Below are 12,942 nucleotides of genomic sequence, written 5' to 3'. Positions count from 1 at the left end.
AGCAGTTTTCTTTTTCCTTGGACTTGTTTTCATACTTCCATTTAGGCTTAATTGTTTGGCTTTCAGACCATGCGATAAAGTACCAAGGCACATTTAGGAAAATGGCATTGGCCATTACAATGCGCACCTTTGTTTCTACGAAAGAATAAATTATTGGCTTATATTGCTACCAAATGCAAGGCTGGAGCATCACATAGAAATTAAAGCATGGGTGAAACGATGTTTCATGCTGCTAACTACCTATGACATCAACTTCTGTTTCAGGCCCGGAAGCTCATCAGTGATTTTGCCATTATCTTGTCCATTTTGATTTTCTGTGGAATAGATGCCCTGGTAGGTGTGGACACACCAAAACTAATTGTGCCAAGTGAATTCAAGGTACGTTGTTGTCAGCTTGTTTTGTGGTCTTTGGAATAGGTTCCCTTTTCCACCCATCTGGCTGGTATCAAATGATTTGCCATCGAAACAGGAAAGTAGTCAGCTATCTGGAAAGGACTGTTTTAATCAGATTATATCCTTTTTATTAGCAACATCTTGGTTGGCTGATGTTGGCAGACCCAGCTGCTCCCAGCTCCTTTGCGTGGTGCAGGCTCTGGCATCCAGGACTCACATGAGCTGGGCTGTGTCCTCGGCCACCCCAGGGACCACATGTTCCCTCCTTCAGGTCCTTGGAAGCACTTCAGAGAAGCTGCTCAAGGATGCTTAGCCGCAAGCCTCTCCTAACCTTGCTGCCATCATCTTGCAAAAGATAATCCTCCATAAGCAATGCCTGATTTTTAAGAACCTTTTGTTGCTGTTTACAGGAAGGATGAAGTTGTCACAAACCTTTTCCTGTAGCCATTCAATGAAAGTACAAGTATATTCAGTGTGTCATCACTCCTGTGTTGTGGCTCTAATGCAACCTTTCCTTTCCTTGCCCTTCAAAGCCAACCAGTCCTGAGAGGGGTTGGTTCATCCCGCCTTTTGGGGGGAACCCGTGGTGGGTGTACCTGGCAGCAGCCATCCCTGCACTGCTGGTGACTATCCTCATCTTCATGGACCAGCAAATCACAGCCGTCATCGTCAACAGGAAGGAGCACAAGCTCAAGGTGGGTGCACTTTGCGTCTTGCACGTGTGTTTGCCGGTGTTGAGCGTATGTGCCACCTCAGAAACGTCATTGCTGGTGTTTAATGACTATTTATTTTGTTGACTAATGCAGAGGTTTTGACAGGAAAACCATTGATTCATTTTAAAATCTCAGGCGTTGCGCAAACAGCATTTGCCTTTCTCCTCAAGCAAGAACCCTGTGGAGGGCCGATTTGCAGTGTCTCGTTCAGGAAGCACTTAACTGATTTTGATTGGCTTCACCATCGTGCGGCCTGAAGCGTCCCCGCACTGAGAAGCTTTGGGACTGCTCCTCCCTTTTCCTTCTCAAACAGGTCACATGCCAGGAGCAGCTGGATGTCACAAAAGCAGCCAGCTGCCCCTTCCCTTCTGGGTGGGAGAAAGGACTTAGACCCATCGCATCCCACCTGCTGCTCAAAGACGTGGCTACAGCCAGAAAAAATTAGAGCAGCCCTCATTGGAGGGGTGGAACTTTTGTTTAAAGCCCCTTTTCATGTCAACGTAAAACCAAAACTTTCTTAAAATCTTTACAATATTTTGATCCTTCCTCACAGGAACTTCACTCTCCAAGTGTAAACATTGAAGAAGGACAAAGGAGACTTTTATTACTTGTAAATATAGGCTAGTAAAAAATCCTCTTGTAAAGAATACTGATCTAAACCATGTCTAGCTGCCTTCCTAACCTTGCTGGCCCTCCAACTCTATCAGTGATGGTAGTACTGGTCTATCTTAGTAGAGGGCTGGATGAACTTCGTTCCAGAATCCACCAGCCCTGACTCCAGAGGTGTCATTTGCTGTGCTAATTTTGCCAGACTCTGCTATTTGAAGAATTAGAAAAGTAATGGGGGTGTGCGTCTAACCATAAATGTGAAGTTCTGTGCTTGTCTACTTGTCCATCTGGCATGCTCTGCTTTTCCAGGAGATGAGAAATCATTCAGTTAAACACAGAAACTGGGAAGAAAAGTTGATGTCTGTCTTTCCCAGTATTTGCTTGCATAAATACGTTGATCACTATGTCCAGCAAATACAGTTATACGTATTGCCAAAACTGATAATTCCTTTAAAAGAGGTCCCCAGGCCTGATGTTAAGGAGCACCTAGGAAGGATAGATGTCTTCCAGTGAGGATGCTTGGCAGACATTCTGTCTGACGTTTTCTTATCTGGAATACAATTGAGGCCAGCAGAAGGCTCTCTGATCGCTGCCTCACAGCTTCTGTGCAAAGCTGCTGGGTTTTGGTGGTGCTGGTGCTTCTGAATGGCCGTTCTGTTCACAGACTCTAGTTCTGTGGTTCACAAGAGAAGCTAGTCTCAAACTCAAGTCCAGCTAACTCAAACCTCTCTAGCATCAAAGAGCTCTTACCATCTCATTTTCCTACCACCACCTTCGTCCTTCAAAGACCCGAGCCTATCCCCTATCATCTGCTGCTGTTTTTAAGGAAAGTTGCTTTGCGATTGTGGTCAGCTTTCTTCCTGCACTTCTGTCGTACGATCTAAGGACCATAACAGGTACAAAGAGCCGGGTGGCCAGGTTTTTGTGCCCTGAACCCTGGCATTAGGCTGTGTTTTATGGCTGACTGATGATATCCTTGCGTGTCTTCTTCTGTCACCATGTCAGGAAGGAAGAGGAGGAAGGCTAATTGTGATGTGGGACCCGAGGGAATGGCAGGAGGATGTGCCAGGGAGGGTCAGTTGGACATGAGGAAAAGGTTCTTCACCCAGAGGGTGCTGGACACTGGAACAGGCTCCCCAGGGAGGTGTCACAGCCCCAAGCCTGACAGTGTTCAAGAAGCATTTGGACAACACTCTCAGACACACGGTGTGAACTGTGGGGTTGTCCTGTGCAGGGACAGGAGCTGGACTTGACGATCCTTATGGGTCCCTTCCAACTCAGAACGTTCTGTGATTCTATTCTATGAAATAAACGGATGTGCCTGGATCTGCAGTGAGTGCCCATTTTTGGGAGCTGAAGCTTGTGGTGGAGAGAAGATGTGTGCTTGGATGGACCTCCTTGTCCCAGGAGCTCTGCTTTAGCCTAAGCTGTGACCTGATTTTATTTTGGACAATGCTGCATGATTGCGTCCAAGCCAAAAATCTCTCTCGCCTTATCACAATGGGCAAAGTTTCTCTAGATCTGGCCAGCCCTCATGACTGTTTATCATGCAAGACAATCGCTGGCAGATGTTCCCAGCAATCTGCAGAACAAGGTCTCTTTGTGTCGCGGCCACCCCTGAGCAAGCCCAGCACCTCGGTGTGGCTGTCAGACACTCCGAAGGAGATTTCGGGGTGGCAGCTTATGGCAGGACCCCCACTTGTGATGAGTATGGCCAGAGGTGGCCCAGGTGGGACAGCTGTGCTGGCTTTGCAGTGCTGTAAAAGACAGGCAATAAGTTGAAGGCATTTGGGACATACCAAGGGCATAGCCACAATTGGATGTTATTTAAAGACGAGCTTTATATCCACTGACATATAACAGCCTAGGATGTAGTAATGTTTTTAAAATAAACTTTCCAGACTGGCGCTATGCAGTTTTTCATGCCTGTAGGGTTTTTCCTTTCCCTGCATAGTCAGTTCTGTTGAAAAATATTAAATTCCTGTGAACAAAGACTCTCCCTTCCTGCTAACAGGGCATGTTTCAAGTGGTCTAACCCCTGAGAGGAAAGACTGGCTTGACACATGGGTAATGCAGGGTCATTATTTAGATATCTGCACCATCAGTTGTATGGAGAGCTATTGGAAATGTACCTCTTATGTGAATGGAGCTTTTACTTGAAAAACAGGGCGATGTTTCAGTTTGTGTGGTCACTGTGAGCGTTAGACACACATGTGTGATTTAAGACCATCCTGAGCCTTACCTGGAGGAAAACGTCAGGATAACAGGGGGTGGGAGGGGTTTGTTGTGTGGAGGAACAAGTTCTCTCTTCTTCCCCCGTGAAGAAGAGGCCCCTCATCTCTCAGCTTACAGACACCGAATGTGGTTATGCTGTCAACACCGGGCGTACTTTTTTAGTGACAAAGTATAAACACTGCAGCGAAGTACTGTTTAATATAAAAAAATTATTTCCTGCTTCCTTTGTTATGGTTGTGAGCACATGCTTTTGTTTAACTGAGGGGGTCTCAACTCGGATCCTGCTACTCTGCACCAAAAAACACCTCTGCACACGAAATGCACTGTAGGCCAAAAAAAAGGGTTTTTTTTTTCTGTTCCTGCCTTGTTAAAGTATCGGCAGGGTGTGAAGGAGTGACTGTGTCAGTGCTGCCAGCCGGCCAAGGTAAGCAGCACATGTATTAGGAAAGAAATGAGTGCTATTCAAGATGAGCTGGGTTGCTTTCCCTCCTGGGTCACCAAGTAGGTCTGGATCATTTGTTCTTTCCAATAAAATCAAATAGAACAGGATTAAAAGAAGGTTAATCATCTTTAAAATAGCAAACCTTAGGGATTTCTCTGGTATTTTTCTGAAGGTCCGTTTCATTGGTGGCTCTCTTGTTTTCTTCACTTCTCTTGGCACTTGTGGCTGGTGGATTTCCTGTGCTAGTTTGTGAAGGGATTTGAAAAATAGGAGATCAGAGGGCTTGAAACAGGAGTGAGGACCGAGGGCAGCCTTCTCCTGTTGATGGGGTATGAGCCCATCAGCTGTCCGTGTTGGTTCCCCCAAGAGAGCAGGGGTTGGGTGTTGAGGAAAATGCCTCCAGGTTGGCACGGCTCAGAACATTTTTAAATCTGAGCTCTGAGATCCCACAGTTGCTTCCTATCCTAAATAAATGAGGTCAGACCTTGCTGTGAGGCAGCGAATGGCAAACGTGACCTTTGGGCAATCACCATGTATCTGTAAGGTTGCTTTCAGGTAGGCTTCACTAAGTCATTACACTGAGACTTGTTCTACAACAGCTGCTTAAAGCTAAAACTGGGCTTTGGGCTGGTTTTATTAAAGGGTGGCGTGAGTGTTGAAAGCTGTGTGCACATCCAGGCTGTCGCTCACACGGATGCGAGATGACTCGGCACACAAAGGTGCCGGTCTTGGCCTCCCTCTGTGTCAAAAGAAGTCCTGTGTGCTCGTAGCAGAGCAGCAGGATAAAGGGCTCACGCCACCGCAAACCATCTTCACACTTCAGAGAGGATTTTCTGTCTGCTCGCCCTCTCCGAGCTCTTGCTGCTGCAGCAGTCTTGTGCTGGGAACATGAGGCAGCCACGGCTTGGGATGGTGCTGGGCACTGGGTTTCTTGTCACCACCTTACCACGTTAAAAAGGGGAACATAAAAATCATAAAAATAGCACTTGATAACAGGGTTTCATTTTTGATTTTTAAGAGGCAATTGCAGTGCTCCTTCAGAACACCATAAACCCATTATAACCAAGATATGTGTGTATATATATAGATAAAAATATAGAGAGAGGTATATAATGAAAGCTTGATTATAGTGTTTACAAGATATGAAGTGTATCTCACCAAATGTTTTTTGGTGAATGTGGTGCTCTGATTGTATCTAACACACACTCTGCTATGTCGAGTAACTCTGTAAAGAGCTATTTGATGGGTTACAGGGCTTGGCTTGTACCAGTCGACCTCCCAGGACTATGTAGCGTACGCAAGGTGCTTGGTCTTTTCCCAAACTGCTTGCGAGTCTGCTGCACTTCTACTGCACGCTGTTGTTCTGAGAGCTTGCCAAAACTGTAACGTCTCCTTGTTTTCCATGTGGAGGCAGGTAGTTCATACTTCAAGGAGCAATGTCTCCTACTCTGCTATTCCTTAAGACAATTTGTGTTGGCCAGAAGATACTGTAGAAGGAAGTGGTGTTTACTTGGTGTACCTGTGCCAGAGCCCTGGCTGCTCCGTGGGTATTTAGAATAATTAAACCGAAGGTTGTCTTGTCTCCCTTCACAGAAAGGTGCTGGATATCATCTGGATTTGTTCTGGGTGGCCATTCTGATGATCATATGCTCCTTTATGGGTCTGCCCTGGTATGTTGCTGCTACCGTCATCTCCATTGCTCATATTGATAGCTTGAAGATGGAGACAGAAACTTCAGCCCCTGGAGAACAGCCCAAGTTTTTGGGAGTGAGGTATGTCAAGCCAGAAGGGCCTTAGTTGCTTTGTTTGCCTGCAAAGATCAGTTTGTGCTGTAAATGGTCTTGCTTTGAGCAGGACACATGCAGAGGGCACAGCTCTTAGGTTTGCAGTAAATCTGCAGATCAGCTGTGTTTCTTTACAGGTTTTTTTTGTCTGCAGAGGATATATCCAGTTAGAAGTTTATCTGGCGTAGCCCTTCTGCAAATATCCTTTCTTGAAAAGGAAGAAAACTGGTCTGCTGCATGCATGCCTGTGGACAGGGAGAGCCTGGGCAAACGTGTGGGGGCAAAGGGAGGAAAAGGAAGGAAACTTTGCACCAGAATTCAGAACTTTTTCTGTGTCTGCTTAGGGCACGTGCACTCGAGCCACCCCTAAGTACACAAAGCTTTACAGAGCGAGTTCCGGTGCCTGTGGGATGCTGCAAAGGTGTCATGAAGAGTTTCCTGCTGCTTTATTCGTATTTCCAAACCTGGCTGTGAGATTTAGTAGAGCAGCTCTCTGGCAGTTCCATGGACAAATCCCCATGTAACTCCTCGAAAGTTTATTCAGCCAGATTAGATACAGTTTTCCAGTGTCTGAGAAGAGGAAATATGTAATAAGTTTACCTCCGATCGATGGAATTTAGACAGGCATTGATTAGCAAATGTAATGGTAAAAAATTTAAACTTGTCATGCCTAGAGCAATCAATTTGACTTACAAAAGTGTTTTTTTCTGTATTGGGTTGCCTTAATTAAGTGGTTTTGAGTACTCTGAAAAGGAATAAAACCAGAAGCAAAGCTGAAGGCGTACTGCTAACCCAGTGCTTTTGTTCCAGGGAGCAGAGGGTCACTGGATTCATCGTGTTCATTCTGACCGGTGTGTCTGTCTTCATGGCTCCCATCCTAAAGGTAAGCACACCGCCTTCTCTGCTTCCTTCTGCTCGCACAGCTGAAGCACAAGTGAGCGGCCAGGGCTCTGCCACTGTTGGGCTGGTTTTATGCTACTGAAAAGCTCATCATTGAAGTGTGGAAAAAGAGATCAGTGAGAATTACTGATGCAGTTCTACAGTTTTATGAAAGCTTAAATACAAACTTTTTGGAAGGAAAAAGTAAGACATCCTTGTAGTGTGCTGGATAGTCATAGTGACACAGTTCGGGGCTGGTGGTTTTGGGGGCTGTGATTTTTTTCATTTTAAGGTTTTTCTTCCATGTTTGCATAAAGTTTTATTTTGCACCCTTGTGCTTCTGCTGTGTCTGTGTTTTATGGAAACCATATTGTAGATAAATCTTAAGAGCCTATTGGTGGCACAATGGAAGGATGTTTGGCAACACAGTACAGTTGCTGTGTGGAAGACACAGGTTATCAGATGAATATGTAGTCAAGAAAAGTACGTCTGCATTTGTTTGTGTGGGCTTGCACATCTTAACCCATGCACAAGCGTTGGGTCTGCGCACACGTACACAAACCCGAGTGTTCACGTGCTGGACCTGTCCCTTTGTGTTGAGTCCCTGTGTGCTGAGCAGCTGAGAGCTGCAGGAATGCAGCTTTGCAGCACCAGCTCTCGGGACACGTTCACTCCTGGGACTCCTGGCAGCCAAAATTGGCTTTGCTTTCGTGCTCTGGAAGAAGCTGTTGAGTGCAGAGAGAGGAGTGTTGCTGCACCACGTGTCAGGGCCAGGCCTGGACGAGGGTTTTTTGGAGGGAGTAGTGCAGCCTGCACTTATCTCTTATTTCTCACCCATCCTGAAGTCTGGCTGTTTCTGGAGGAGAAAACAAATACTGCAGATGTCAATCCCGTTGCCATAGTGGGGAGCCCAGTCCCTGCGGTGTGCATTAATCATCATAGCTGTGGTTTCAGCATCTTCTACATGTACCTGAAGAAAAATCTTCATTTGGTGCTTGCTCGTAGGCTGCGTGCATGGCCCATGTCCGTGAGAGAGAATCCGCAGTACTGACGACAATGAGCAGAGCCTACAGCTGATGGTATTAGTCCGTGGGTGCAGTTTTGGCCAGAAGTCTTTGGGACTGTTGCCATTGCCGTAGTGGAGCTGTGCCATGCCTGCACCTCGGCAGCATGAGGCTCCTACAGCTTGTCCGGCGCTTTTGAAAAGAGCCAGCACGACAGTCAGATTTTCATTCTTTTTGTCTGCGTCCTCCTAAAGTAGCACATCTCTTATCGCTCAGAAGCAATGTCCAGCTCAGCAGTATGGAAAACATGTTTCTGGAGGAAGAAGTGCAATGAAATGTGATTTCTGAATCTCTTGATTTTTTATTTTTTATTTTTTTTTTCTCTTGTGAATTTAGCCAAGACTCTGGACAGGTGAGCTGCTGATGTACCATTTGATCTAGGTAGGTAGCTTTTTCCCAAGACCTGAAAATTGTTGGCACATAGCCACAGAGAAAGGCATCCTTGGTGGATCATGGAATGAAACACAAAAAGTTGCTTATCTGTTCCTTGTGGAGGTTCCTGCCTTCTCCAGGGACAATGATTTCAGTGGCACCAAGCGCACGCAGTACTGTCCAACAGGAGATGTCAGCTGCAGAAATCCATCTCCATGGGTCTGTAGACCGATGGTGCGAGCAGAGGATGTCAAAACAGTGACACACGGACTTAAACAGTGGCACTGTCCATCATAACTCTGTGACAGAGCAGACGGGTGTCTGGAGAAGCGTTTCTGGAGGAGGCAAACAAGTTTTTGCCAGGCAGAGCAATGATGTTGCCTGTGTATAAAATGGAGAAAGTGGCTTTAAAAAAGTTGGTGCGTTCCTACTCTTGATTTCTAAGGTTGTTTTTGCAGCTAGCAAAGTTTCGTGTCTTGGTAACCGTTTCTTCCTGTGCATAAATCGGCATTTCCTTGCCCTTAATTTAATGCCTGCTTGTAATTAATTCTGTTTGTTAGTTCCATGTGCCCTTTCCTTGCAAGATCCCTCTTCTTCTATTCCTCTGGGGTCTGTTATTTCCCCTGTCATTGTTTCATTCATTAATGATTTGCGTGTGCTTCCCCTAAGAGCGCGTACAGGGAAGATCCTGGCGGGAGGACGCCCGAGGACAAGCCGGCACGCTCCTCGCCCACGTGCCAGCCAGAATTACCTGGCAACGTTTCAGGACCTTTAACAAACGCCAGTGGCAGGGTCTCCTGCTCTGGAGAACTGCTTTGCTGAACACATTGCAGAACATTGAAGTCTTGTCCTGCCAGCGGCAAATTGAACACTAATAATCACAAATTCAATAAAACAGGCAATCCATAGAATAATCACATCTTTGGATTTTGTGGGTTTTGTGGTGTTTGTGCTGGTTTTGAACATGGATGATCTTTCTGCTCAGTTGTGGCAGATCTCCACAGAAACATTCTTCACCCTGCTAGGAGAACGACAGGCACTTTCCTATAAATACATTTTTAATTCTGTTGGCTAGCAGCAGGTTTGCTCTGAGTGCCTAAGCCAGCAACCTCATAGTCAGTGAACAGTTTGCCAAAAGAAAATCTTCCAAAATGAAAGCACTGCTTGCTACTCTGCAGGATAATTAATGTACTGAAATTTCACCCAGGGATGATTTCCAGGATTAATTAACATGGAATGATGAAATAATATTCGGACATTTTTCTTTTTTCTGAAAAACAGAAAGAAATAGAAGGGGAGGGGATAAACTAGTAAATGAACTAGAGAGCTAAACTCTGAAAACTGCCTACCCAACTTGCCAGAGGAGATGATATCTTGTCTCATCTAATCCCTTGGGTCCAGTGAGGGCTTCGAGACCTTTGGGCACCCAGAGATAACTGAACTGCTCCCCGTCCCTCCCCGGTCGGTGCACAATGATAGCAGGTGGTTGAAGCTGCAGAAAAAACACTTGGCTTTTAATATGAAATACCAAAGCAGCTCGTTCAAGGAAGCAAATAAAGCCAATAGAAGGATAAATTAGAAACTGAGAAGCTCACAGGTGGTGATGGGCAATGAGACTTGTGTGAGGGAAGGGAAAAAAGTAGGCGGTGAAGCTTTGGTCAGCATTCTGACCGGGGACCGGTGACTTAGGTGCTTGTGTACCCCGGGTGAAATTCATGTATTCAGGATCAAAGCCTCAAAGGGTGTGTGCATGGCACTGAGTTTCTTACCTAATAAACTATCGATAATGTGGCGGGGAATAGGGTAAAACACTGAAGAGCTGTGTGTTACTTGCCTCTTTAATGAGTTACACGTGCAGGTCAGAGAACAAGCGTTCCTGCCGCGGCAGCGCCGGTGATGGGCCGCGCCGGGCTCTGGCCGTGCGGCGTGTGCCGTTCCGTGGCTGCTGCCCGTCACTGCACCGAGGCGCTCCCCGCCGCCAGCCGTCCTTCCCGGGCTCCGATAAACCACACAAAGGGCGTCATTCAGCTCCCGCATGTGGTTTGTGTCCCAGCGCTCCCATTCGCGTCACGCTGTGCTGGCTGCACAGCTCTGTTGTTCAGCCGAGGAACGCTTCCCCCTCTTGGCAACCGCGCTTTGTGCTTCAGGTCAGAGGGCCAGATACTCTTTCTGGGGAGCATATATGTTGTTCCCATGCGCAGGCAGTCCCTGCTTGTGAGCCATCCTCCCCTCGGAGGGCAGATGTCCCCAGTTGCAGGAGCAGTGATGGCGGAATGGGCAGCGCTGTGCACTGGAGGGAGGGAGCAGAAACTGATGTTTAAAAAGGCAGTTCCTGGCATTAAATAATGTAACTCATGGTCCAGTATTTGTGAATGGCTACGGATTAATGTCAGTGAAAGACTGAGCAGTCAGATTTGGTTGGCATGACTGCCGTTGCTTAGCTGGGACTGAAGAGCCTCCCCGGACAGATTTCCACAGCTTACTGAGTCGGACGCGCCACAGCATCATACTACCTTTTCCTGTTCTCTGCCTTCTGATTCTCCTCTCACCAGGACAAGAGGTGAAAAGCAGGCTGAAGCTTAGGGGAATAGTGGTTTACTCTGCCTGTTCTTTAATTCGCTAACTGGCCCTGGCTGGCTCCGTTCCTTTTGTCTCCTGGAGAGACGTCCAAGTCCCAGAGAACCAAGGGAGCCCAGGGCTCGTTTGGCCCCTGCCCTGCTCTTCAGCTGTCCAGCCATAGCACAAATGTTCTTGCAGCTCTCGAAACACAGCAGAAGGTTTATTTGCTTTACCCCTCTGCATTATCCACTGATGGGTGCAATTTGAGTTTATTGCAGGTTGGGGATTGTGCCAGCCCAGTGTTAACAGTGTATTACGTATGGGAAGGTTATTCACTGGGTTTCTTCTGCTCTTCCTCCTACAGTTCATTCCCATGCCGGTGCTGTACGGCGTGTTCCTCTACATGGGTGTTGCTTCCCTCAACGGTGTGCAGGTGAGTCCCCCGAAAGCCTGGGAGCAACCTCCCCACCGGACCTTCTCCAGAAGATGGCCATCATAACCAGTGCGGGGTTTCACAGCTCTCTGGCCTTTCCCTGCTCCTTCACCGCCTCCGTTTCCTTCCCGAGAAGAGGGTAGCAACTCTTCCCAAATATTGCCAAACACAAAGGGGAGCAATCTGCTCAGCGGCCCCGTGGGCACTGGGGGATGCTTTGTGAAGACCTGGAGTCCATCTTTTCCCCCAGCTTAGTGATCCTGAGGGCAGCGTATTTTGGCAGAGGCCCCACGTTTGCTCCCGGGTGGTTCAGGTCTTTGCTGGGATGTCTGTCGCAGACTGAAGGAAAACAAGGGAAGATGATTTATGGTGGCAGCGGTGTTATTCGGCAATGTTAACGAGTGGGAACATTGGTGTTTGCCAGGGAAGGGAAGCCAAGCCCCCTTTCTTTGTCGTTGAGGAAATATTACGTAAGGAGCCTTTCTCACAGCACAGTATCTTTAATTTGCCCTAGGAAGCTGGAAGTGGTTTTGTTGCTTTTCTGGCACCCTATTAATTGTGGCCTTTCTTTTTAGCGCTTGGTCATGCTCTAATGGGAAAAGACTCCCTGTTTTGTGAGCACCATGAGAATTTACTTGGGTATTTTATAAACCGGCCCTGACTCTCATTCACTGGTTTGAGATGAATCTGGCTGCGGCAGCGGGCAGCAAGCCTGCGTTTGGGCAGGGGACAACAAGGGAATTGTAGTACTCACCCGGGGGTCTGTTCTGCTGGAGGAGATCTCCCCTGCTTCCTGGCCCAGGTGGTCAGGGAACTGGGCAGCTTGTTTTCCCCTGATCAAGGATGTTTTTCACTCCATGAGAAACCCTGGGTTTGGTTTAACTCCAAGTCCATCCGGTCCAGCATGGGGCAAGGGACACTGCCTGAAAAGCTGCCCGTCTTCCTCTCACCCTTTGGTTTGGTGCTTTTCTGTTCTCTGGTGATGTGATGTCTGCCCTCATCTCTGTTGACCACTGCTCCCAATTTATTTGGGAAAAAAAAGCATTGTTTTTAAATGCCGAATGTCCTTCCCTTGGTATCAACAGGGCTGGGGAGGGTGGCAGAAGTGGCCCAGAGTTTGAGGCTGACCACTGTTTGGGAATTCACCTCGTTTGTTCTGTTTTTTGGGTAATGGGGTGCGTACTTCCTTCACGAGAAAATTCCCCACAGCAGATCAGGCTCTTTCTTTCAAAGCCAGCAGAACAATTTATACCAACACCTTAGTTTCTTGGTTTACGCACATGGAGTCCTGCTCCTTAAAATAAAGGCACCTCAAGGCCTTGCCTTGAGAGATGCTTCGCTCATGTGTCGCTGTTTAGGTGCCAAATGTAGTGTAGACTGAGGACTTTTAATTTCAGGCAGCTGAGTTAATGTGTTTAGCCCACCCTGCATGAGGCACAAGTCAGTCAGGACAGAGGAA

General features: G+C 47.2%; 1 protein-coding gene across 7 annotated transcripts in view; it reads left to right on the top strand.

Annotated features, from left to right (window-relative positions):
* Window positions 1–12,942, top strand: part of SLC4A4 (solute carrier family 4 member 4) — a 179,576-nt gene that overhangs the window by 158,553 nt on the left and 8,081 nt on the right. For 6 of the 7 annotated variants that reach the window (XM_065634421.1, XM_065634420.1, XM_065634425.1 and 3 more), the window contains 5 exons: window positions 265–378; window positions 927–1,088; window positions 5,986–6,164; window positions 6,987–7,059; window positions 11,415–11,483. In XM_065634421.1, coding sequence (XP_065490493.1) covers window positions 265–378; window positions 927–1,088; window positions 5,986–6,164; window positions 6,987–7,059; window positions 11,415–11,483 — 597 coding nt within the window. Of the gene's footprint in view, window positions 1–264; window positions 379–926; window positions 1,089–5,985; window positions 6,165–6,986; window positions 7,060–8,455; window positions 9,377–11,414; window positions 11,484–12,942 lie in introns of those variants that run through there. The other variant, XM_065634426.1, reaches the window with a different exon arrangement.

Source organism: Caloenas nicobarica, chromosome 4 (genome assembly GCF_036013445.1).
Source record: "Caloenas nicobarica isolate bCalNic1 chromosome 4, bCalNic1.hap1, whole genome shotgun sequence".
Taxonomy (NCBI): domain Eukaryota; kingdom Metazoa; phylum Chordata; class Aves; order Columbiformes; family Columbidae; genus Caloenas; species Caloenas nicobarica.
The sequence above is the reverse complement of the archived record's forward strand: the minus strand, read 5'-3'. Positions and strand labels throughout refer to the sequence as shown.